Source organism: Narcine bancroftii, chromosome 5 (genome assembly GCF_036971445.1).
Source record: "Narcine bancroftii isolate sNarBan1 chromosome 5, sNarBan1.hap1, whole genome shotgun sequence".
Classification (NCBI taxonomy): domain Eukaryota; kingdom Metazoa; phylum Chordata; class Chondrichthyes; order Torpediniformes; family Narcinidae; genus Narcine; species Narcine bancroftii.
In genome coordinates, this window is record NC_091473.1 from 15,861,875 (window position 1) to 15,888,552 (window position 26,678).

Below are 26,678 nucleotides of genomic sequence, written 5' to 3' on the forward strand. Positions count from 1 at the left end.
TATGGTAAGAAGTTCAGCACTGCATGTGTTTCTGTAATTGTGATCTTATTAAAGTTTTATCTGGGCTCATCACCACCTCCTGGATTTGATCCTGTATTATCTGTAATGAAACACAGATGTATTTGTTTGGGATCTGTGATCCCTGAGGTACTGCCAGTTATGTCCCTTTGAGCATTTCTCTCCAAATCCTTTTCCTTTCCTGCAACACCAAGCCCACAGCTGCTTTGACTTTCACTAAAATGTGTCCCCCTGACTTGCTGTCTTTCGGTGAACGTAATCTCCTTTCTTTTTAGCTCTGGCCTTCAGCCCTCTAAAGATTAAACCAGATGTCCTTGCTCAACATCATCAGCGAACTGTAAGGGGGACAGCACCGTTTGCATAGTGATTAGTGCTATGCCATTACTGCGACCCAGGATCGAATGCGACGCTGTCTGTAAGGAGTTTGCATGTTCTCCCCATGACCCAGTTTCCTCCCACCCACCCCCCCCCAAACATCTGGGGTTGTTAGGTTAATTGGCCAGCAAGGGTTTCATGGGCTGGAAGGGCCTTCTACCGTGCTTTATTGTTTAAAAAAAAAATCCCCTGCATCTTTGGCAATACTGTACTGTTGATTAAAGCAGAGACCAGCCATCTTGCCGTAATCAATTATTTTGTTATTGAGCAGCTTCAGAATTTGTATCTATTCCTGAACTGTGTCTGCCTCCATCTACAGCACCATCCTTCCATTGTTTCAGCCAGAGCTGATGTTCTTTTCTCTGATTTTTACTGAACAGTGCATCCAGTCTGCTGATAGTTAGCTATTTTGCAGTGTGGTTGCCATGGTGACAAAATTGGTGGCATTAAATTATTCCTCAAATTACACTCGACTGCTCTTGATGCTGTTATGATTCATGTTTAATAAGCTATACCTCCCCAGGGTAGCAAATGATAGAAACAGTGTGGAATGTTTGGGTGAAGTTGATCATTATTTGATAGTGTGGCCTGCTCTTGGAGTAGCAGTGAGCATTGAGGGGTCTACAGCTAAGCACCAATTCATTTTTCGGAACATGGATGTCATAAGCAAGGCCTGGCTATCCTTCCCATCCCTAGTTGCTTGTGAGAGGATGGTGATGAGGCACCTTCTTTGCCTTCTGTGGTCCCAATTCAGTACCCTATTCAGGTTAGATTTTACACAACACTCACGCCCCAGTGCCTAGAGGTGGCAGAGGGCATTTAATTGTGCAGCAAGCATCCTGATATTATTGACTGCCCACATCCAAAGGTAAATGGAAGCAGTTTCACATGGTTGACTGACTCCTTCATCTCTGTCGGGAGATTAGTTAGAAATAAAATCCTGAATGGTGTGGGCATTGCTGGCAAAGTTGGAACTTATTGCAAGCCTCTTAACTAATTTTGAGGGTGGGGTTGCTCACTGTCTGCTGCAGAGCCTTGTGCTTCATCCCTCTTTGTGTTGGGCATTGCCCTTGGTTTGATCAACATGGAGGAGGCATTGGCTCACTAGTAGAGGGAAGTCAGCAGGCAGTGATCAGGTGGAGGCCCCATCAGGCTTTGCCGGGGTTGGGGTCAGTGTTTGGGATGTCTAGGTTCAGTCTCTCTCATCTGTCTAGCGCAGAGGGATTGGCAAAATAGATTTGTTTCATGACAGAGTGGAATTGAGTGACCCCTAACGCTTGAGGTGGTCTATTTTAGTTTGAAGACAGAATTTTTAATTAGCTTTTTAAAATTTAGAGATACAGCATGGTAACAGGCCTGGGTGGCACAGTTAGCACATCACTGTTACAGCACCAGTGACCTGGGTTCGAATTTGCCACTATCTGTAAGAAGTTTGTACATTTTCTCTATGTGAGTTTCCACTGGCTGCCCCAGATTCCTCCCACCCACCGTACAGGGATTTTCGGTTAATGTGGGTATTTGGGTAGCACAGGCTCGTGGGCCAGAAGAGCCTGTTACTGTGCTGTATGTCTAAATTTTTTAAATTTAAAAGCCCCTTCTGGTCCACGAACCCGCGCCGCCCAATTTCACCCATGTGACCAATTACCTAATAACGTCTGTACTTCTTTGGAATGTGGGAGGAAACCGGAGCACCCAGAGGAAACCCACACAGACATGGGGCAAACGTACAAACTCCTTGTATTCGAACCTGGGTCACAGGTGCTGTAATAGCGTTACGCTAACTATGCTGTCTCAATTGAAATTCCCAAACCCTTTGGTGGGATTTGAACGTATCTGTGGATTAGTGATCCAATAGTTGCACCACAAGATTCTAGGCCTTGGCAAGTTTAAGGTTAGTATTTCGGTTCATAGAATCTAAGCTGACAACCAGCTAGTTGAGCTCTATCACTGTTATTGCTTTCAGGTGAGATGTAATAAGTTTTCAGATGTCGGTGAAAGAGTGCGGTCAAATAGCAGTGGAACTGCATGTACTGCCAAATCAAGATCACCCACCAATTGGAGAAACACCACCCTTTTTTTCCTTCTTGCCAGTCTCAAACCAAATGGCATCAATATCGATTTTCCAATTTCCATTAACCTTCTCCCCCAGACTTTTTTCCTATCCCACTGTGTCCTTCCTCCAGCTTCCCACCCCTTCCCTTTCTTCTCCTATCAGAGAGCTCCCCTCTCCCCCATCACCTTGCCACCTTCTCCCTTCCCTCCTGTATTCCACTGATTACTTCTTACCTGTTACTCTCTTCTCCTTCCCCCTTCCCTTCTCCCCATCCTTTTATTTAGGCGTTGGCCTAATTTTTAACACTCCTGACGAAGGGCTCAAGTCTGAAAACCTCGAAGGCCTCTTACTTCCTGTGAATGCTGTGGAACTGCTGAGCTCCTCCAGCACTTTTATGAACTGCAGTGGAGCTATTCTTGGAATCCTGGTCTACGTTTACCCCTCTTTCAACACCTTAGAGTGGACAATCTCATCATTTATCCCACTGTTTCTGGAATATTGCAGTGTGGAATTGCTTGGTACATCCTGAATGTTCCAGTCCTCGCCTCGTGAGTGGTCAGCGAAATCAAGCTGGGGTCACTCTGCCATTCAGTAAGCTACTGGCTAATTCAGTCCTGGTCTCAGCTTCACTTTCGCATTGTATCCCCTACTCTCTTTGACTTTCTTGGACTTCAATTATCAGTGACATGAAATGTCCTTGATGCCAGAGGCTGTGATTGGGTGATTCCAGGAACAGTTCTTGAAAATGCATGATTGTATCCTTAATAGTGGATCTCAGCATTTACCCAAAAGCAGATGTTAACACACAATAGTGCTGGAGAAGCTTAACAGGTCACGCAGCAGCCATAGAAAATCAAAGGGCTGAGCCCTTCTTCAGGAGAGTAGCAAATGAGGGGGAGGGGGAGAGGGAGGAGCACAGCCTGACAGGTGGGAAGGGAAGAAGAGAAAGGAGTTGAAAGGTGGCCAGAGAAAGATGCTCTCAGTAAGGAATGAGGTGGGAGTTGGAAGGAGGGAGACAGAAGGAGGGGGTGAATGGAAATGAGAACTTAATGCTGTCTGGTTGGAGAGTGTCCAGATGGAATACAAGGAGTTGTTCTTCCAATATGTGGATGTCCCCAGTTTGGCAGTACATGTTGAAGTGGGAATGGGGTGTGGAGTTGGTTGGTCACTGGGAGGTCCTTGCTGTTGCAGTGGACAGAGCTAAGGTGCTCACCGATCTCAAGTCTGTGCCCAATTTCCCCAATGTAGAGGAGCGACAACAGGAGCACCGGATATATTTGACGACCCCCGCAGATTCACAGGTGAAATGTTGCTTCACTTGGAAGGACTGTTTGGGGCCCCAAATAATGTTAAGAAGGAGGTATAAATGTAGAATTGCACCTTCTTGCAAACACAATGGGCGACTGATAGGAAGGGATGAGTTGACAAGGGAATGATCCCTACAGAAAGCAAAGAGGGGAGGGGAGGAGAAGATGTGTCTGGCGGTTGGATACCATTGTAGGTGGCAGAAATGGTGGATGTAGAGTGTGGAGACTGGTGGAGTGGGAGGTGAGGACAAGGGGAATCCTCTCCTTGTTATGTCTACCTCACCTGTAGTTTCCTGCCTTCGGTCTACATCCTTTCCTGAACATTTGCTCTTCTCTGGGTGCTGCATTGCCTTTCATTTCTTCCTTTAAACTGAGGCAGTAAACAAAAGTGCTGGAGAAACTCAGCAGATCCCGCAGTATCCAGAGGAAGTAAAGGCAGACAACGGTTCGGCCTGGGCCCTTGGTCGGGAGTACTGAAAATCATGCAGTTACCTGAATAAAAAGGTTGGGGGGGTGGGTAGGAGGAGGGGAGAAGAAAGGGACAGGGGTAGGAGTGCAGGCTAACAGGTAAGAGGTCACCGGTGGATCTAGATGGGAGGGCAGAAGAGAAATGAGAAGTGATGAGGAGAGCAGAGGGCAAAGAAAGGTAGTTCTCTGATGGGAGAAGGGGTGGGGAGAAGGGAAAAAGCAAAGTTGGGAAGGGAGATGATGGAAATTGGAGATGGTGATGTAAATGCCATCTGGTTGGAGAGTCCTGAAGCCAAATTCAAGGTGTTGTTCCTCCAATTTGTTGGAGTCTTCAGTTTGGCAGTGCATGAGGCTATGAACAGATGTGTCTGGAGGGTGTGGAATTTATGCCCACTGAGAGGTTCATAGTGTTGCAGTGGACAGAGTGAAACGGTCTCCCAGACTGTTTCTTCCCCCGTGTAGAGGAGGCTGTATTGGGAGCACCAGATGCAGTAAATGACCCCTGCAGGTACACCTTGATTAAACTCAGGCCCAGGTTGCCCCTGGATTGTGGTGAAAGATCAAAGGAAAGCGGAGCATGTCGGAGAATATTTATCTTTGTACTGATATCGCTAACAGATCATCTTACCCATTGTCTCACTCTGACTTTGAGAGTTTTCTCATGAACAATTGGCCACACTTTTAAAGATTGCAGCAATGACTGCACCTGAAAAATATTCATTGGTTGTAAAGATCTGTTGGAACATAGTGAGGAACTGAGAAGGACTGTATGAATGCACCAGTTGTTATCTTGCTGACATATTTCCAGCCATGGCTTCCTTTCCTCACCCTAGACTCTCACTTCCAAAGGCTCCTCATTATTTCGTGGGATCCTCTCCCTTGGCCTCCACAAGAGTGGCAAGTCATGGGGTCAGCATCTAGGCAAAAGGGAATATTAGGGAGAACTTGGTAATGTGGTGAGTGTGTGCGATGAGCTGCCAGCTGAGGTGGCGAATGCAGGCTCAATTTTGACGTTGAAGAAAAATTTGGATAGGTACTTGGATGGGTGGAGTATGGAGGACTGTGGTCTGGGTGCAGGTCAATGGGACTGTGCTGACAGTTTGGCACAGACTAGATGGGCTAAAGGGCCTGTTTCTGTACTGATGCTCTGTGGTTCTATGACAGGATACCTAAATTTCAAGTTTGAATTTCAGTGTTATTGTCAGAATACATACAACCCTGAAATTCTTTTTCCTGAGAGCCAGGCAGAATGACAACTTACTGTTATAGCAAAAAACTATTCACAATGTACACATGTAAACAAATAAAGAAATGTAAACAAACTGCAATACAGAGAGAAAAAAATCAATAAAGTGCAAAAGTAAGAATCCTTAGAGTCCCTGATTGAGTTTGTTGCTGAGAAGTCTGATGGTGGAGGGGTAGCAGCTGTTCCTGAACTTGGTGGTGTGAGTCTTGTGGCCCCCTAGACCTCCTTCCTGATGGCAGCAGCGAGAACAGAGTGCGTGTGGGTGGTGTGGATCCTTGATGATTGCTGCTGCTTCCAACAGTGGCATTCTCTGCAGATGTCGTAGATAGTGGGGAGGGTTTTGCCTGTGATGTCCTGGGCAGTGTCCACTACCTTTTCAGGGCTTTATACTCAGGGCATTGATGTCCCCATACCAGACCATGATGTAGCTAAACGTCTGTAGAAATTTCCCAGGGTTTCCAATGTCATACTAAACTTCTGCAAACTTTATTGTCAGAGTACATACATAACATCACACATGTCCTGAGATTATATGTCCTGCAGGCCTGTGGAGTTAAACAAGAAAGTCTGTGGATGCTGGGGTCGAGTGCCATCCACAAAGGTGCTTGAGAAGCTCAGTAGTTTATGCAACATCTATAGGAAGTAAACTGTAACCAACGTTTCAAGATAAGAGCAAAGAACAGGCAGGTGCCTGAATTTAAAAAAAGTTAGGGGGAGAGGAGGGAGAAAGGAGCAGGGGTGGGGGGTGGGGGATGGGGAGTATAAGGTGACATGTTAGCGGTCACAGGTAAATACAGGTGGGAGGTCAGAGGTGAAAAGAGCTGAGAAGTCCCAGTGACTAACCATTTTGATTCCAAATCCCTTTCCCGCACCAACAAACCGAGAGTACCCGTAAAGTGGAGGAAAAATACCTAATATTGAGTCTAGGCACTCCAACCAGATGACATTAACGTCAACTTCTCCAATTTTGTTCAGTCCCTCTCCGATTTTCTTTCTCTCTCTCTCTCTCTCTCTCTTTCGCTATCTCCCTTTCTCCTTTCCTCCAGCTCCCCAACCCTTCTTCCCCTGTCTTATCAGTGACCTACCCTCACCCCATCACCTCAGCTTCTACCTCCCACCTGTATCCACCAATTACCAGGTTAACTCCTCCCACCTATCCCTTCCTCCGCTTCTCCTCTCCTCCTCCTCTGTCCTCCCCCCCCCCACCCTTTTTATTCAGGTGCCTGTATTTTTTTACTTTTACTCAAGCTCAAAATGTTGGTTCCCCTTCTATATACAATAGGTGCTGCGTGATCTGCTGAGTGTCTCCAGCATGTTTGTGTTTTATCCACCTTTCTTCATTACTTGCCCCAATGCTGATGGAATGCTCTCAGAGTAGATCTTAATTTTGACCTCCTCCACACTGGAAAAAGTGAAGGCAACATGTTTGAAACCTATCTTCATCCTGCTTGGAATCATGAAAGTCTGCAGATTCTGGGATTGCATTAAAAACTTAGCAGGTCTCGCAGCATCCATGGGAGGAAGAGATACATAACTGACATCTTGGGTCTGAGCCCTTCATATCTTGAAGAAGGGCTCAGGCCCGAAACATTGGTTATGTATCTCTTCCTCCCATGGATGCCACGAGACCTGCTGAGTTCCTCCAACATTTCTGTGCTTTTACTGACTTCTCCCTGCACCCAGCTCCATTCTCCTTTGCCATTAGCTCTTTTTAAATTGCAGCACCCAGTTTAGCCCTCCTGGGACCTGGGAGCAATTAATGGGGCAAAGGTGCTGGAAGCACCTTTCAAATTGCAGAGGGATTGACCCATTAAATTGCCAACCCGGGGATTTAAGGGAGATCCCGCCCCCATAGTGACGCGTCACTCACTTACTGGAAGTACTGCCGGACGTTCAAATGCTGGCTGCCCGGTGACACACGCATCCAAGCGCTGATGTCATCGGAATAAGCGGGTTGGCCATTTCCCTGTTCAGATCGCCTGTGTACGCAACATAGGTAAGTTTAACCTGATTTCCTCTGAGGTGGGTCAGGGACCCGTTTGGATTCTGACGAGGTTGATCGGGTTGGATCTTTCCTAACTGCTGCGTCAGTGGGGCATTAACCACCCCATTTTACACAGCAGTATGAAAGGGCTTAGTGATTCAAGTTCAAGCAGACAACAGTCGACTCTGATCACTCTTCAACCACAAACATTTGAAGCTCCCAATGGACACATCACCCAAGGCTGGTCACTTCCCCTTCACCAGCTTTCTTTTCTCACTTTGCTTTCAACAATTTGCTTTCAACTCTTTTCGTGCAGCCCTCAACAAATTGCAAAAGCTTTGAGAGCACATAATCGAATCTTGCGGGGAGCTTAACTCTTTGATGTTATCTCCATTGACAGATGTGCGAGACATGATTATCCACTCCTGTGCATTCTATCAATTACTTAATCAATACGATTATTGGAAAGACAATAAGAAGCGATCTCAATGTCCTGGGCCTTTCTAAAGGGCAATTTCCTTTGTTGATGTGTAATCCAAGTCATTTGAAGTTCAGTGCACAAAAGTGCTGGAGAAGCTCAGCAGGTCACAAAGAATCCTTTAAAAGGTCTTCACATTTCAGGCCTGAACCCTTCCTCAGGAGTGTGAAGAATCAGGCAAACACCTGAATGAAAACCTGGAGAGGAGGAGGAGGAGGAGCACAGGCTAGAGGAGAGAGAAGCTGAGAAGAGTGACAGAGAGAGGGCAAAGGGCTCAGAAAGACAGAGAGAGATGTGCTTGACATAAGGAGGAGAAGGCCATCCAGCCCATCGAGCCTGCTCTGCCCTTCAGTGTGATCATGGCTGATCTGCCTTTACCATTAATTCCTTTGCTATGTCGAAGTCTATCCATCCTTGTCTTACATACATCTACTGAGGTCTTCTCCACCGCTTCAATGGGCAGCAAATTTCACAGATTTACCACCCTTTGGGGAAAACCAGTTCCTCCTCATCTCTGTCCTAAATGTACTTCCCTGAATCTTGAGGCTATGTCCCTTAGTTTTGGTCTCCCCTATAAATGGAAACAACTTACCTATCTCTATCTTATCTACTGAATGCCTTTTATAATTTTATACGTTGCTGTAGGATCCTCTCTCATTCTTCTAAATTCTAGCGAGTACAGTCCTGAATCAAGATTTATTGTCATGACCAAGTCATGAAATGTGATGTTTTGCAAGAGCGTCATTGTGCAAACATTCCTATTATAATCCTTTTATGACATTACTATAAAAAATAAAATAATAATAACAATAATATTGCACAAAATGTCAGGCTGTGCCTTTGGGTCATTGATTATTCAGGAATCTGATGGCAGTGGGGAAGAAGCTGTCCTTCTGCCATTGAGTGCTCATCTTTAGACTCCTGTACCTTTTTCCCTGATGGTAGCAGAGTGAAGAGGGCATGGCCTGGGGGGTGGGGGTCTTTGAGGATAGAGACTGCTTTTTTAAGACACCATCTCATGTAGATGTCCTCGATGGAGTGAACTTTGGTGCCTGTGATGTTGCAGGTCTAGTTAACAAGCCTCTGGAGTTTATTCTTGTCCTGAGAGTTGGTGCCTCCATTCCAGGCAGTGATGCAACCAGACAGAATGCTCTCAACGATACACCTGTCGAGATTTACATACCAAATCTCCTCAGACACCTCACAAAGTATAGTCGCTCGTGAACCTTCTTTGTGGTTGCAGCAGTGTCTCCTCTTAAGCTAACCCCTTCATCCCTTGAATCAACGGTGAACCTCCTCTTCACCACCTCCAAAGACAGTATCCTTCCTCGAGTAATGAAACCAGAACTTCATGGAATGCTCCAGATATGGTCTCACCAGTACCATGTACAGTTACAGCATAACCTCCCTATTCTTAAATCCAATCCCTCTAGCAATGAAGGCCAACATTCCATTTGCCTTCTTAATAGCCTGCTGCATCTGCAAACCAACCTTAAGTGATACATGCACAAGCACTCCCAAGTCATTCTGCATGTCAGCATGCTGCAATCGCTTTCCATTTAAATAATATTCCGATCTTCCATTTTTCCTTCCAAAGTGGATAACCTCACATTTGCCAACATCGTACTCCATCCCCCAAACCCTTGCCCACTCACTTAACCTACCAAAATCTCTTTGCAGACTCTTTGTATCCTCTGAACAATTTGCTTTTATACCCAATTTAGTGTCATCAGCAAACATGGATACACTACACTCTGTCCCCTCTTCCAGATCATTTATTGTGAACAGGCGGGCCCAGCACCGACCCCTGAGGCGCCCAGCTCACCTCTGATTGCAAACCAGAAATACATCTGTACCTCAACTCTCTGCTTTCTATCGGTTAACCAGTCTTCTATCCGTGCTAATGCATCATCCAAGCTCTATGCATCTTTATCTACTGTATGTCTTTTATGTGGCACCTTATTGAATGCCTTCTGGAAATCCAGGTAAATAATGTCTACCTACTCCCCTCTATCTACCACGCTCATTATATCTTCAAAGAACTCCATAAATTTGACAAGCTGGACCTACCTTTGCTGAATCCATGCTGCGTCTGCCTGATGGATCCATTTCGCTCCAGTTGCCTCGCTATTTCTTCTTTAATGATAACTTCAAGCATTTTCCCAACTACAGATGTAAAACTCACCGACCAATAGATCCCTGCTTTTGACTACATTTTTTTTTAATGGTGGCGTGATATTCGTCATCTTCCAATCCACCAGGACCTGCCCAGAGTCCAGAGAATTTTGGTAATTTAATGCACTAATGATGGCTGGAGTCCAACCTTGACTGACATTTGATGTGACTTCTGAATAAGTTTCAGACAGGGAGGACGTGACCACCTGCAATGCAGGCAGGTAGGGAGGCTATGTTTCCTTCACGCACAACTCCTGGGGTTGAGGTTAATGGAAATTGGTGGTCGATACTCACAAAATGAGAAAATGACTAATTTAGAGGATATGATAAAACTGAGTGTTTGGGCTATGTTTGAATGCATTATTTTAAAGGCTCTCGGGTATAGCCACAAGAAGATGTCGGGGATGCCCATGCAACTGGGATTAACTTTGAAGTCTTGGTATTCTGTTTGCTAGTTGCATTGAACTGGTCACAGTCTGCCTGGCTGGAATTAAAAGGTGCAGGCAGTGCTAAATATTTCTAACTTTAATCAATGAAGACACATTTCTAAATGAAGACAAATGTGGGGAAAGACAATGGCTTCAAACAGTACACACCGAAACAAATAAATTTCCAACTGCAGAAGCAGGGGTTACCAAGAGAATCCAGCCTCTGTTTTGTGAAGCCAGTTGATTATCCCTTCTTTGACGGAGAGGCGAAAGGTTGTACGGCACAAGCATGATTCACTTCAACAAGCTCCTGGTCCAATTTCTGAAGTGATGGAAAGCTACCAGAAAATTATTACTGCATTTCACGCTGAGTAAAATCAATTTTGAATTGCGTAGCACTGAATAAAATAGCATTAAGTGATTGAATTTCTGAGGCTCAGTATCTGAAAATGAAAAACTGAGCAAAAGCAAGAGAGAGTGTGTGCGTGTGAGAGAGAGAGAGAGAGAGAGGGGGGGGGGTGGGTGGGGACTGGGTTCCCTATCAATGTTTGAGTGTGGAATTCCAGCAGGGCATGAAGAAGCTGGGAGATCTGTAAGAATCTTGACTCTGCCTATTGTTTAAAGTTCTAAAGTTGAGGGAGGAAAAGCTTTATTAGTTCAGAAATAAGAAGTGATCGTCAAAAGGGAAACTGGTCAAGAGAGGGACCACTGATCATCAGGACTCAGTTCCACCTCCGGGGCTGCCCTCTCATCAGTGAGAAATCCTGGTTTGCAAATAACAAAAGAACCTCAGAAATCGGATAGGAGCCAGCCATCTGGCCCATTCATTCTGTTCATCATTCAATAAGATCATGACTGATCTGGCTGTGGACTTCACTCCACCTCCCTGCCTGTTTCCTATTCACCCATTCATCAAACATTTATCCATCTGTGTTTTTAAAAAATACATCCAATATAGCAACTTCTATTATTTCCTTGGGCAGAGATTAATTCCTCTCTCATAGAGGCAGAGAAGAGACTGTGTGTGGGCTGTTACTTGATCAGTTTTCTCACTGCTTCTATCAGGAACTGAAGGCCCACACCTAACATTACAAAAACAACTTCTTCCCCCTTTCCCATCAGATATTTGAATGGACAATTAACCTATGGACATGATCTCACAGATGGGGCCCCATATCTAAGGAAGGATGTGCTTGCGTTACAGTGGGTCCAGAGGAGGTTTAGGAGAATGCAAAATTACAGTGTGAAATTATCATCAGAAAATCAGGTAGCAATGAAAACTTTCTTGACCCAGAGGCTGTTAAAAACATGAGATGAGAGTTAATTGTCTTGTACAATGTACAGATGGACCAGGATTCTTACCTACAACATCTGCACAGATACATCAGGTCCACCCACCACAAGAAAAAGCATAAATTAAGTTACAATACGCCAAATCTGGAAAAAATATAAAAAGGCCATTGTTGTTTGTCGTCTATATGGATGATAATTGGTAAATTGGATCAGCAAGTTTGCAGATGACACTAAGATTGGGGGTGTTGTGGGACAGTGAAGAACGTTTCCAAAGGCTTGCAGAGGGATCTGGACCAGCTGGAAAAATGGCAGATGGAATTTAATGCAGACAAGTGGAAGGACAAACCAAGAAGGGACATGTACGGTGAACATTAGGGCACTGAGGAGTGTGGGAGAACGCAGGGATCTGGGAACACAGGTACATAATTCCCTGAAAGTGGCATCACAGTTGGATTGGGTTGTAAAGAGAGCTTTTGGCATGTTGACCTTTATAAATCAAAGTATTGAGTATAGGAGTTGGGATGTTATGGTAAAGTTGTACAAGACATTGGTGAGGTCAGAATTGGAGTTCTGTGTGCAGATTTGGTCATCGAACTACAGGAAAGATATCAATAAGATAGAAAGAGTGCAGAGAAGATTGACTAGATGTTCCTGGACTTAATGAACTGAGTTACAGGGAAAGGTTAAACAGGTTAGAACTTTATTCCCTGGAGTGTAGAAGAATGAGGGGAGACTTGATAGAGGTATTTAAAAATATGAGGGGGATAGACAGAGTAAATGTAGATAGGATTTTTCCACAGAGGGTAGGTGAGATACAAACCAGAGGACATGGGTTAAGAGTGAAAGGGGAAAAGTTTAATCTTTAAAATTTTTAATTTAGATGTACAGCACGTTAACAGGCCATTTTGGCCTACAAGTCTGTGTTTCCCAATTTACACGCCATTAAACTACACCCTAGTACGTTTTGAACGGTGGGCGGAAACTGGAGAAAACCCACACAGACACAAGAGAACATATAAAGTTCTTATAGACAACACGGGATTCAAACCCCTGATTGCTGGCACCGTAACGGCATTGCGAACATGAGGGGGAACTTCTTCACCTAGAGTGGCGGGGATGTGGAACGAGATTGCCAGCTGAAGTGATGAAGAATTTGCACAGGTACAGGGATGAGAAAGGTATGGAGGGCTGTGGACTGGGTGCAGGTCAGTGCAACTAGGCAAAAAAAAATATTCGACAGACTCGAAAAGCTGAAGGGGCCTGTTTCTGTGCTATGTTTTTCTATGGTTCTATGGATAAACATTCATTGTTGCAGTTAGTACAAGGCAATGAAACTGCAGAATGACTGAATGAACTGCTCATACAAACCTTCCAAGACTGCTATTTTTTATATATGTATATAAGTTCTGTATGTGCATTGTTTGTCTATCTGTATGTTATGTCTGGTTGCGTTTGCTTGTTTTTGCACTGAAGATTGGAGAACGCTGTTTGGTCAGGTTGAGCTTGTACAATCAAATGATAATAAACTTGAAGAGTGATGTTTCAGGAGGAGTCACGTGATGGAGTAGTGGCCGGTCAGGGAATTCCAGCCCTCTCCCGAAAAGTTAAAAAAAAACACACAAAACACAAAGGTACAAGATTAAAATTTACAACAAAGTAAAAATAAAGGTGAGAAGAAAATGGCAGCGAAGAGAGAAAAGTCGAAAACAATGGGAAGAAGAGAAGAAGAAAGAACGTCGGAAGAAGAAGGTGAAGGCCTTACCTGTCCGAGGAGGCCCACCGCGGAGAGAGAAGCCCGCTCCCTCAGGTCAGTGGAAGTCCCGGGCTCGGGACTACAAAAATGGCTCACAGAGCTGAGTAAAAGTGCGCAACCGCGCATGAAAAAAAACACACTGACGGGAGGGGGAACAGCTGGGGAGTCAATCTCCACAGCTGAGAGACACCTGCAGCACAGCAGCAGGTGCAGAACACAGAAAATAACGACAACAAGATGGTCAACCCAGAGGAAGAAGAATAAGAAGAACAGAAAGAAATGGAAGAAGAAGAGAAAGGCAAAACAATGGATATATCTTTTTTTAAAGAATATATGGAATCAGTGAAAGAATGGCAATAACAAGAATTTAATGAGATAAAAAGAAGAATTAAGAATGCAGAAGAAAAAATGAATAAAATAGAAATGGTCATGTCAGAGATAGGAAAAAGAGTGGAAAATATGAAAGAACGAGAAATAATTGTAGAAATGGAAGTAGAGGACTTAAAAGAGAAATTAGAAGAATCTAATAAAAAAGTTAAAGAGGCACATGAGCTGTTAGCTCAGAAGATAGATATAATAGAAAACTATAATAGAAGAAATAATATAAAGATAGTGGGCCTTAAGGAAGATGAAGAAGGCAAGAATATGAGAGAATTTATAAAAGATTGGATCCCCAGGGTCCTAGGAAGACCAGAATTACAGGAAGAAATGGAAATAGAGAGGGCACATAGAACATTAGCCCCGAAACCACAACCGCAGCAAAAACCAAGATCCATTTTAGTAAAATTCTTAAGATATACAACAAGAGAAAATATATTGGAGAAAGCAATGAAGAAAATAAGAGAAGACAAAAAGCCACTGGAATATAAAGGTCAAAAATTTTTTTTCTATCCAGACATAAGTTTTGAACTCCTGAAGAAGAGGAAGGAGTTCAATACAGCAAAAACGATCCTATGGAAAAAAGGATATAAATTTATGTTAAAGTACCCAGCGGTACTTAAAATAGTTATTCCAGGGCAACAAAACAGACTATTGTCGGATCCAGAGGAAGCAAGAAAATTTGCAGAACAACTACAAAACAAGCAGAGAGATGAAGACATGTAATGAGAGTAAAAATGACCACGAACTATATGTATGTGTGTATAGGGGTATATGTGTGTATATATATATATATATATATATAGATGTGTATGTATGTGTGTGTATACATGAATGTATCCGTATTTAGAGGAAGATATATAGAGTTTAGATAAGAATTAATAAGGGAGGGAAAGAGAATAGAGGGAATAAGGAGGGAATTAAAAGAGTGACCTTTGTTTCATATGAAAATTGGAATCTTTTCCGGAGGGGCTGGGTGGGGAGGAGTTACGGTCACTGCAAAATCAGTTGACGTTTATGAGTGAATTCACAAATCCAAATGGAGAGGGGAGATGTGGTTGCCCGACAAGGGATAAAGGGCAACTCAGGAGGGGGAGGGGAGAATGGGGTTAAAGAAGTTTTAAATAGGAGAATAAGGAAAATGTTTGATGTTTTAGAAATGTTGTCTTATAAAGTGTTCAAAAGAAGAAAACAGAAATGGATAAGAAGGAAAGGTGATGATGGAGAAACGGAAAGGGAAGATAAACAAAGTATGAAATGGCTACGCTGAACTATATGACTTTAAATATTAACGGAATACATAACCAAATCAAAAGGAAGAAACTGCTAAATTTACTGAAAAAAGAAAAAAATTGATATAGCACTTGTGCAAGAAACACATTTAACTGAATTGGAGCACAAGAAATTAAAGAGAGATTGGGTAGGACATGTAACAGCAGCGTCATATAATTCAAAAGCAAGAGGAGTAGCTATATTAATTAGTAAAAATGTGCCAATTAAAATAGAAGAGGAAATAATAGATCCAGCAGGGAGATATGTAATGATAAAATGTCAGATATATTCGGAGTTTTGGAATCTACTCAATGTATATTCACCTAACGAAGAAGGTCAAAAGTTTATGCAAGATATATTTTTGAAGATAGCAGATACGCAAGGGAACATATTAATAGGAGGGGATTTCAACCTGAATTTGGATTCAAATATGGATAAAACTGGGAAAAAAATTAACAGAAAGAACAAAGTGTCCAAATTTATAATTAAATCGATGGAAGAAATGCAACTTTTGGATATATGGAGGAAACAACACCCAAAGGAAAAGGAATATTCATATTATTCAGGTAGACATAAAACATACTCAAGAATAGGCCTATTTTTGTTATCAGCTCGTATGCAAGATAGAGTAAGAAAAACAGAATATAAAGCTAGAATATTATCGGACCATTCACCCTTGATATTGACAATAGAGTTAGAGGACATCCCTCCAAGAATGTATAGATGGAGATTAAACCCCATTCTACTTAAAAGGCAGGATTTTAGAGAATTCATTGAAAGACAAATTAAAATGTATTTTGAAATAAATACGAAATCAGTGAAAGATAAGTTTATACTATGGGATACAATGAAAGCGTTCATTAGAGGGCAAATAATAAGTTATGTAACCAAGATGAAGAAGGACTATAATCAGGAAACAGAGCAGTTGGAAAGGGAAATAGTAAATATAGAAAAAGAATTAGCAATGAAGGAAGATACAACTAAAAGAAGAGAATTGGCAGATAAAAAAATAAAATATGAAACACTACAAACATATAAGGTGGAGAAGAATATAATGAAGACAAAACAGAAATATTATGAACTAGGGGAAAAAACGCACAAAATTCTAGCATGTCAGCTTAAGACAGAACAAGCTAAGAAAATGGTATTGGCATCAAGGAAAAAAGACAAACAAATCACATTTATCCAACGGAGATCAATGAAAACTTTAGAGAATTCTATGAACAATTATACCAAACTGAAAACGAAGGGAAAGAAGGCAAAATAGATGAATTTTTAACTAAAATTGAACTACCAAAATTACAAATAGAGGAACAAAATAAATTAATAGAACCATTTGAAATAGTAGAAATACAAGAGATAATAAAAAAATTACCAAATAATAAAACACCAGGAGAGGATGGATTCCCAATAGAATTCTATAAAACATTTAAAGATTTATTAATTCCTCCCCTCCTGGAAGTGATCAACCAGATTGATAAAACACAAAGCTTACCAGATTCATGTAAAACAGCAATAATTACAGTAATACTAAAGCAAGGGAAAGATCCACTCGCACCAGCGTCATATAGACCAATATCATTACTTAACACAGATTATAAGTAATAGCTAAACTATTAGCAAACAGATTAGCAGAGTATGTACCTAAAATGGTAAATCTAGACCAAACTAGATTTATTAAAAAAAGATGCACAACAGACAATATTTGTAAATTTATTAACTTAATTCATGCAGTAGAAGGGAGTAAAGCGCCAACAGTAGCAGTTGCTTTAGACGCAGAGAAGGCCTTTGACAGAATAGAATGGAATTATTTATTCAAAGTATTGCAAAAATTCAGTTTACCAGAGAAGTATATTAATTGGATTAAAGCATTATATAAGGGGCCATTGGCGAAAGTGACAGTAAATGGATATATATCAAAGCAATTTAACTTAAGCAGGTCAACACGGCAGGGATGCCCACTATCACCCTTATTGTTCGAGTTAGCTATAGAACCACTAGCAGAATTGATAAGAACAGAAAATAATATAAAAGGGATAAAAATAAAATACAAGGAATATAAAATTAGTTTATTTGCGGATGATGTTATAGTATGCTTAACAGAACCAGAACTATCAATAAAAGAATTATATAAGAAATTGAAGGAATATGGAGAAGTGTCGGGTTACAAGATTAACGTAAATAAAAGTGAAGCAATGCCAATGAATAATGCGGATTTCTCAAAATTTAAGAAGGAATCACCATTCAGATGGCAAATGCAAGCAATAAGATACCTAGGTATACAAATAAATAAAAATCTCGGCCATCTATATAAACTCAATTATTATCTACTAATGAAAAAATTACAGGACGATTTAGAGCATTGGAAAGATTTACCATTAACACTAATAGGATGGATAAACTGTATTAGAATGAACATTTTCCCAAGGATATTATACCTATTTCAGGCATTGCCAATACACTTGACAGAGAAATTCTTCAAGGAGTTAAAGAAAATAATAAGGAAATTTTTATGGAAAGGGGGGAAACCGAGGATAGCACTAGATAAATTAACAGAATGGTATAAACAAGGAGGCTTACAACTGCCAAACTTTAAAAATTATTATAAAGCCGCACAATTAAGATACCTATCAGATTTTTACCAAACAAGGGAAAAGCCAGATTGGACTAGATTAGAACTAGATAAAATAGGGGAAAAGATACCTGAACACATATTATATAAATGGGATGAAAAATTGGTACAACGTAGGAGTTCTCCAGTATTACATCATCTACTCAATATTTGGAAGAAGATTCATGTAGAAAGGAATAAAACAAATTACCAATTACCAAAACTAATATTGATGCAAAATCAGTTACTCCCTTTTACAATAGATAACCTTTCCTTTAGAGAATGGGAGAAAAAAGGGATCAAAAGAATAGAAAATTGTTTTTCAGGAAATAGATTATTATCCTTTGAACAAATGAAAGATAAATACAATATAACTCAAGATACAGTGCTGGCATATTACCAATTGAGATCCTACTTGAAGGACAAATTAGGAAGCAGTCTGAGGTTACCAGAGGGAAGTAACTTTGAATATGTGATTACAGATACAATGATAATCAAAAGATTTATAACAAATATGTATATTAAACTGCAAGAAAAGGAGAATGAGGAAACAAATGGTAAAACTAAACAAAAATGGGAACAAGATTTAAATATAAAGATAAAAAAGGAAACATGGGAGAAGTTATGTTCTGGAACGATGAGAAATACAATAAATACGAGGTTACGTATGATACAATATAACTGGATACACAGGCTATACATTACACCTCAAAAGTTAAATAAATGGGACCCAACAGTATCTGACAGATGTTTTCGTTGTAAAAAAGAAATGGGAACAACAATTCATGCAATCTGGACATGTGAGAAAGTTGAAAAATTTTGGGAAGATCTAAACCAGATATTAAATAAAATTACAGAAAACAATATACCAAAAAATCCAGAGATATTCCTCCTAAGTAACATAAAAAACAAAGAATTTGGAATTGATTTTAATGGTGCACAAAAAAGATTTGTTAAGATAGCTCTAGCTGTAGCAAAAAAATGTATTATGTCAACCTGGAAATTGGAAGATAATTTGAAAATACAACAATGGTATATAGAAATGAATAAATGTATTCCATTAGAAAAAATAACATATAGTTTAAGAAATAATATTGAAATATTTGAACAAATATGGGAGCCTTACATGAAACACAATAGAGAAAACCTACCGGGGACATTCACTACCTAAATTAACGAAAGGAGAAGGAAATGAAAAGAATTGACTCAGTGGAATTTCTTGTTTATTTTTATTGAATGACAACATTGTTTGACTGGTTTAATGTATCTTAGATTTTGTACTTTAAATGGATGGTGGGGGGAGGTAGGGAGGGTGGGATGGGAGGGGGGGGAGAAAATGACACTGTATATATTTGAAAAGGAAAATGTATGTATCATGGTCAATGTGGTTTATGGTGTGAAAAATAAAAAAAATAATTAAAAAAAAGAGTGATGTTTCAGGAGTGCAGACACATTTTTTGGGGTTCCAGAGTAATTTTTGGCTAGGATAGAGCAGGGACATTCAAAAGCCTGATAGCTGTTGGAAAGAAACTGTTCTTGAACTCAGAGGTGCCAGACCAAGCTTCTGTACCTTCTTGCCTGAAGTAAGCAGTGAGAAGTGGTTGTGACCAGGGTTATGAAGTCCTTTATCATGGCTGCCTTCTTGAGTCTGCACTTCAAATAAGATGTTTTCAATAGAAGGATTTGGCTGGGTTTGCCACTCTCTGCCATCTTCAGCATTCCTGGGTACTTGAGATTCCAAACCAGGCTATGATACCACCAATCAGCATCATACACTTGTAGAAGTCCAATTGAGGAAGTTCGAAGATTTATATTCTTAATTCAGGATGTGTGCAACTTGGAGGGGTGGTGTTTCTAGACACCTGCCCCTGGTGAGAGAGGTTATGGGTGTCAGAGGTGCTGTTCAACTAGTCTGGGAGGCCAACTGCTCTGCATTTTGAAGGTGGGTTCATTAGTGGAGGAGGACTGGAATGCTCAGGGTGGATACAAGAGTGCCAGTCAAACCACTATACTGTTTGGCACCAAGCTTCCTGAGAGTTGTTTGGAGTTTTCCATTCTACCCCAAGCAAGTGCTTCCTGCATGAGTTGAAGGGTCACTGCAGATTACCCAACCCCTGATCTGCTCTTGCTGTCAACTCCAATGAGAGGACATCAACTGAAACATTGACTCTGCTTCACCTTCCACAGATGCTGTTGGACCTGCAGTGTGTTCCAGCACCTTCTCCATTTATTTCAGGTTTCCAGTATTTGCAGTTTTTTTTCCTGCTTTACAGCTTGCTTATGAATTTAATCCAGTTTTTTTTTAAAGTTACAGTGAGCTCCAAATGATCCAGGAGACCAGCATGGAAGTGCCATTGAATGTCAAGGGCAGATGGTAGACTTCAGAAGGGGTCATTACCTGGCACACCTGTTACCTGCCATTTTTTGTCCATGTCTGAATATTGTCTTAAAAATGAAAAGATCTCCAGATGCTGGAAATCTAAAACTAAAAACCAGAAAATCCTGGAGATACACTGTGGGAAAAGAATTAATATTTAAGGTTGGGCAAAGTTGAGCAGGCTTGGATTTTATTCCTCAGAGCGCAGGAGGATGAGAGGTAATCTGCTGGAGGTGTACACAATCTCTAGAGGAACAGATCAATTGAACACAGAGAGTCTTTTGCCCAGATTTGGGGAATTGGTAACCAGACTTGAGGGAGGAGAGATTTAACAGGAACCTGAGGGATAACGTTTTTACACAGAGGGTTGTGGGTGTTTGGAACAGGCTGCTGGAAGAAATGGTTGAGGTAGGTACTATGGCAACTTATAAGAAAGAGAGTGGTGGATGCCTGGATGTTGGTGGTTGGTACAATTGGGACATTTAAAAGTGTCAAGTTTTGCCGCAGGGAGCGGAAAGATTCTTGCATCATCAGATGGTGGGGTTTTGCAAAATTATCTTCTTTGATGTTCCAACGTTCTGTTTTTCTTCCATATTTAGGATTCAGTACTGGGCGGGAAGGATTGAACAGGAACTGGACCAAGTTGTCCGACAGGTCAGCGGCATTGAACAGCTTAAAGCGGTAGGTGATCTATACCGCAAGGTCTTTTCACATTTGGTTGTCATATTCATATGTGTACAAAGGAAAACAGTGCAAACTCTTTTCATATTTTAGTGTCATTTGTTTGTATATTGTAGCACTAACCATTTATAACATAATTTTCACTAATGTGCCTCCCCAAGCCCCTCACCCCAGGATTATTCCTCCTTCTGTTTACATGGCGCCCCCATCATGTTAACCCTTCAATGCCCAGTAGTGGAAAGATTCTAGAAACTCCATTGTACCTCCACCTCCAAGTACTTTATTGGCTAAATGGCTCTCTGGAGCTTTCCAAGGTCTTGATTTTTAAGATGTCTTTTCTTACTTTGATAGTGTGGATCGGTTTAAGTCAGAGCATGGATCTCTCAGCTGCATGTCACATCTTGTGCATGGAGTGCTTGAGGCTGCAGGCTTCATTTCTCAAGGGGCTGCTCCTTTGCTTTCTGGTTACATATAAGCTCTTCTTGTTTGATGGCCCAGTGCAGAGGGCGAGAGCAAAGCAAGAGGTGGCTATCGTCGTAGCTTTGATCCTGGGCCTGGCTAACCTCACCACTCATGGGCCATGGAACTGGACAATTCCGAGCTCTATGTTGGTCATCTTTGGGGGTATATCAGTGCCCAGATGACCTTAGAAAGAGAGGCATGCAGTGTCACAGGAGGGGTTCCGGGTGTGTTGGGCACCGCAATGGGAAGATGACGGCAGGGATATTTTATTATAGTTGCTGTCAAATTAGTGTTATGTTCTGCAATAATTTGATGTAGATTTGTTTTTCTTGTATCAAAAAAGTTTTTGTATTTATAAAAAATTATGTGGCTATGTTAGGTGATGTGTTGGTGACCATTTTGAATGCTGTTGGTTAATTTATATGACAACACCATGTACATATGTCTGGGTTTGTATCTTTCCTGTAACAACCAATATGCCAAGTAACACAAGGGGAACAGCAAACTTGCCTTTCCAAGGTACCTTCCGTAATGTCAGGGCATGAGCTACACAGCATTTTTGAAGTGGGTTCATCGCTATAAAGCAAAATGACCAAAATGGCCGAGAAGATCACTAGGGTCTTTTTCTCCTCTATTCACAACATTTGCTTAAATGGGGCTCAAAGAATTATTGAAGACCATTTCCATCCAGCACATGATATCTTTGACCTACTACTATCAGGGAGGAGGGACAGGAGCATCAAAATCACGACTTTGCAAAGAGCTTCTTCCTGCAGGCTGTGAGATTAATGAACAGTATCCTGTAACTATGTAAATCATCCCAAAATATTTATATATTTTTATTTTAAATTATGTACATGTGTAATTATTATGTACTGTGTATTGTGTGTGTATGTATGGGCATCCAGAGAAGTGCCGTTTCGTAGGGTTGTTTATACGCAGTCAGATGATAACAAACTGGAACCTGAAATACACAGTGTGTATCCGTGTAACCCAGCAGTCAATGTGGGGAATCTTGGACAATCAGCGCCCTGTGTCACTAGGCAACCAGTGCACAATATGTGTTATTGCTTCAGATATCAGGTCTGGTGTGGATTGTGTGTAATTGACCAGCTGTCTTTCATGGGTGTCAACACTAAACAGAGTTCATAGACACTTTGGCTGGAAGCTCTTTGGGTCAAGCTAAGGTAGCTACCACCACTTCCTTTCCAGGTGCAGGCTGACGTATGAGGAATTGGGGATGTCTGCCTCAGCGTCACTCCCTGGATTGCACTAGAACAGCCTTTGCTTTGTTTGATCCCTTGTTTCATTGTAATTCGATATTTTGCAATTGTGCTCCTGTTCTACAAATGTGGTTGAATGAATGTTAGAGATGACCTAATTGACTGTTCGTGGTAGAACCCTTCTTACTGCACCAGCTATCATAAGAACATAGGAAGTAGGAACAGGAGTAGGCCAAAAATGGCCCATCGAGCCTGCTCCGCCATTCAATACAATCACAGCTGATCTAATTTATGACCTAACTCCACCTACCTGCCTTCTCCCCATATCCCCTAATTCATGCCACAAATACATTTCAAACAACCAGCAATGAATGCTCTTAAGAAATGCTTGCCTATAAATCTCAGATCTTCACAAGGTGGTCATTATTGTGGAATTACTGCTCAGATTTAATGCGGAGAAATGTGAGAGTTTGCATTTTGGGAGGTCTAAAGTGGGCAGGATCTACACAGTGTACGGTAGGGATCTGGGGAGTGTTGTAGAGCAGAGTGATCGAGCAGTACAGGTACATTGTATCTTGCAAGTGATGTCATAAGCAGATATGATGGACAGAAAGTCTTTTTGCAAATTGGCCTTTTTAAAAACTAGAGGACATGGGTTATGGGTGAAAGGTTAACATTTTTAAGGGGAACTTGAGGGGGAACTTCTTCATGCAGGTAGTGGTGAGAGTGTGGAATGAACTGCTAGCTAAAGAATTTTTTTAAAAATTGCATAGGTACATGGATAGGAGGGTTATGGAGGGCTATGGTCCAGGTGCAGGTCATTGGGATGAGACAGCATGGACTAGATGGGCTGAAAGGCCTTTTCCAAAATCATAATCAGAATTTATAGTCTTGGACATATCATGAAATTCGTTGTTTTGCGGCAGCATTACAGTGCAAATATTGGTATATATTTACATCTAAAAATAAATAAATTAGTTCAAGACAAGATAAAATGAGATCTTGTCTGTGGTTCATTGCCCAGAAATTTGATGGTGGGGGGAAGAAGCTGTTTTTGTAACATTGAGTGTTCATCTTCAGGCTCCTGTACCTCTTTTCTGATGGTAGCAGCATGAAGATGGCATGGCCCGGGTGGTGAGGGTCCTCGAGGATAGAGGCTGATTTTAATGTTTTTAAAATTTAGTCATGCAGCATGGTAACAGGCCATTTCGGCCCATGAGTGAGTCCAAGCTGCTAAATTTACACCTAATTAACCTCCAACCCTGGTACTTTTTGAACAATGGGAGGAAACTGGAGCCCCCGGGGAAAATCCACGCAGACACGGGGAGAACCTACAAGCTCCTTGCAGACAGCACAGGATTCCTTAAGACACCACCTCTTGAAGATCTCCTTGATGGAGTGAGGACTGATGCCCATGATGGCACTGTGGCCGAGTTCACAACTCTGTAGTTTTTTTTTCCTGTCCCAGTCGATCAGACTAGTGAAAATGAATTGTCCTTCATGGATTAGATGGGCCAAAGAGCCTGCATCTGTGCTATAGGATTCAGTGGTTCTGCCCCCACTCTACTGTAGTGGTGAGAGGTGAAGTAATTGATCAGAAGATCAATGAAAATATCAGTTTGGTGTGAAGAGTGTGCCAGATGCAGCGCCACAGGAAAGCAGAGTTGCTGTGGTTCACAACTATGTCAAGTGAGAACTACTTAAGCTAATTAATTAGCTCACCTGTCAGTCTCCCCATTCCCTGGATCATGTTCCAAAGTTCCACATCCAGATCACTGCTGAGGTGGGTGTCAGTGAGAAGGTTAATGTATCCATGGCGACGAGCCACAACAACCCACCCTTCCAGCTGTTTACCAATTGTGTCCCGCGGAGTCCAGCACTGCATTTGACTCCTCTTCAATTCTGTGTTTTATCACGTTGACCAAATCTGCAAAAATCTTTTTTTCCTCTTTTTGCCCTGTAAAGGCACACACATAAAGACTACAAGTTATAGGAGCAGAAATTGGCTATTCAGCCCACTGTGTCTGCCCCACGATTCAATCAGGAGCTGATCCATTTTCCTTTTTAAAATATTTTAATTGAATTTAATATACAAATCCTACATATAAAGTCTAATAATAACAAACAGCAGGTCATATCATATACATATCACATATTAAACATAGAATGTAAATCACAAACCTATCCATATTTGTTTATTTGACTTGTTTCTTTAAGACATCAAATTCTATAAATATGATATTTAACAGTTTATCCCTTTCTCATAATGTATCCCAGTATAGTTCTGGACAGAAAATAGATAAGACTAAATTAAACAATCCCTTTATATAAACAAAGGGGAAATTCTATCTTAATTAATGATATGATCCATGATAAACCATATTTAAACCCATGTTTAACTAATTAATCTAAAAAGAACAAAAGTCCTCACACTAACCCCTCCCTCTTACCAAGGTTAACTTGTAAAATTTTAAAGATAAGTATCAAATAGCGACCTTCAGACACTAGACAGAGAATCACCGGAGCATCAAGACTTCTTAAATCTTCCAGGTATGATACTAATCTGTGGATGGGCCCAACATCTTGTCAAATTGAAACTTTCTATCTTTAATGTTGCATCTAATTTTCTCCAAGATTAAATAGAACATAACGTCATGTAACCATGGAGTAAGAGTGGGTGGAGAGTCGTCCTTCCGTTTCATTAAAATTGCTCGTCTAGCTATCAATGAGGTAGAAGCTAACATTTTCTCTGGTTAAAATCAAGAGTATAATACTCTTGCGAAAAAACCAAACAAAGCAGTGAGAGAGTATGGTTCTAATTTATCTTTGGAATCATTAATAAAGTTTGAAAAATAACTTTACATATTTTTTATATAAATTAGGGCACTCCCAGAACATGTGAATGAATGAAGCTTCAAAAATTCTACACTTATCACATAGAGGATTGACATCCACATAAAAATGAGATAAATTTAACTTTGGACATGTGTATCCTATGCACCACCTGAAATTGTTACAAACAATGTTGTGCACAAAATGTGGATTTGTTAATCAAGCTAAGAGTGAAAATTCAATCTTGGTCTGAAAATGATATATTCAATCATGTTCCCAATCATTCTTAAATCTAATAAATTATTATAAATAATTGATATTAATCCATTCTGGGAGAACTGAAAATAAAAATAAATCAAGAATATTTTTCCCACTCAGCCCCATTCTCCAGCCTTTTCCCCATAACCTTTGATGCTCTGGTTAATCAAGAACCTATCAATCTCTGCCTTAAATACACCCAATGACATGACCTCCATAATCACCTATGGCAACAAAGAGACTCAAGTAATGCAGAGTCACTTTGAACAGAAGGAGAGTCCCTTCAGCATCGCCGAGTGATTGCCACTTCAGCGCCACTACGTCCTGCACCTCAGTAGCCATGCAGCCTCCTGCCCGGTCCAGCGGTGAAGCTGACCTCCAGGTGTCCAAGTCACACTCCTCTTCCCCTGGTTCTCCATCTCCTACCCCCAAAGTGATCAGGATGTCATCAGCACTCAAGGCCCTTTGGGAGCTCGGCTGCTCTCTTGGGGGGCACAGAGCTGAGTGCAGGAGCTCAACACTGGTATGTGGAAGAGCAGCTTCTGGAGAAGCCCAGAATTGATGCCATAACCTCTGAAAGGGGAAAATTCAGCAGGAATCAGGTAATGTGACTGAAACGCTGATTTTATCTGTATCAATGATTGGGACATCCTCTCAGGCATACTTTTTAATTTTTAGAAAAATCTGTTCTTTCCTGTTCCCTATCTCCTTTCCTCCAGCTCCCCACCTTCTTCCCTTCTTTTTTGTATCAGAAAGCTAATAATTTCTATGACCTCAGCTCTTTTCTCTTCAACTATCCTACCTGTATCCACCTCTGACCTCTTATCTTCAAACCTGTGCTCATTCCTCCTCCCACCCACCCCATCATTTTATTTAGTTGCTTGTCTGTTTATATTTGAACCTGACGAAGGACCCAGGCCCAAAATGTTGGTGACCCTTGATTTCACATGGATTATGCGTGACCTGCTAAGTTTCAGCAGTATATTTGTGTACTGCACTGGACCCC

The 26,678-nt window shown here is 41.3% G+C and overlaps 1 protein-coding gene across 5 annotated transcripts in view; it reads left to right on the forward strand.

The window, feature by feature from the left end:
* Nucleotides 1-26,678, forward strand: part of LOC138763163 (voltage-dependent calcium channel subunit alpha-2/delta-2-like) — a 604,584-nt gene that overhangs the window by 44,733 nt on the left and 533,173 nt on the right. For all 5 annotated transcript variants that reach the window (XR_011357359.1, XM_069936885.1, XM_069936886.1 and 2 more), the window contains exon 2: nt 20,816-20,897. Coding sequence is in view for 4 of the 5 variants with exons in the window: in XM_069936885.1 (XP_069792986.1) it covers nt 20,816-20,897 (82 nt within the window). In the remaining variant the exon portion in view is untranslated. The remainder of the gene's footprint in view (nt 1-20,815; nt 20,898-26,678) is intronic.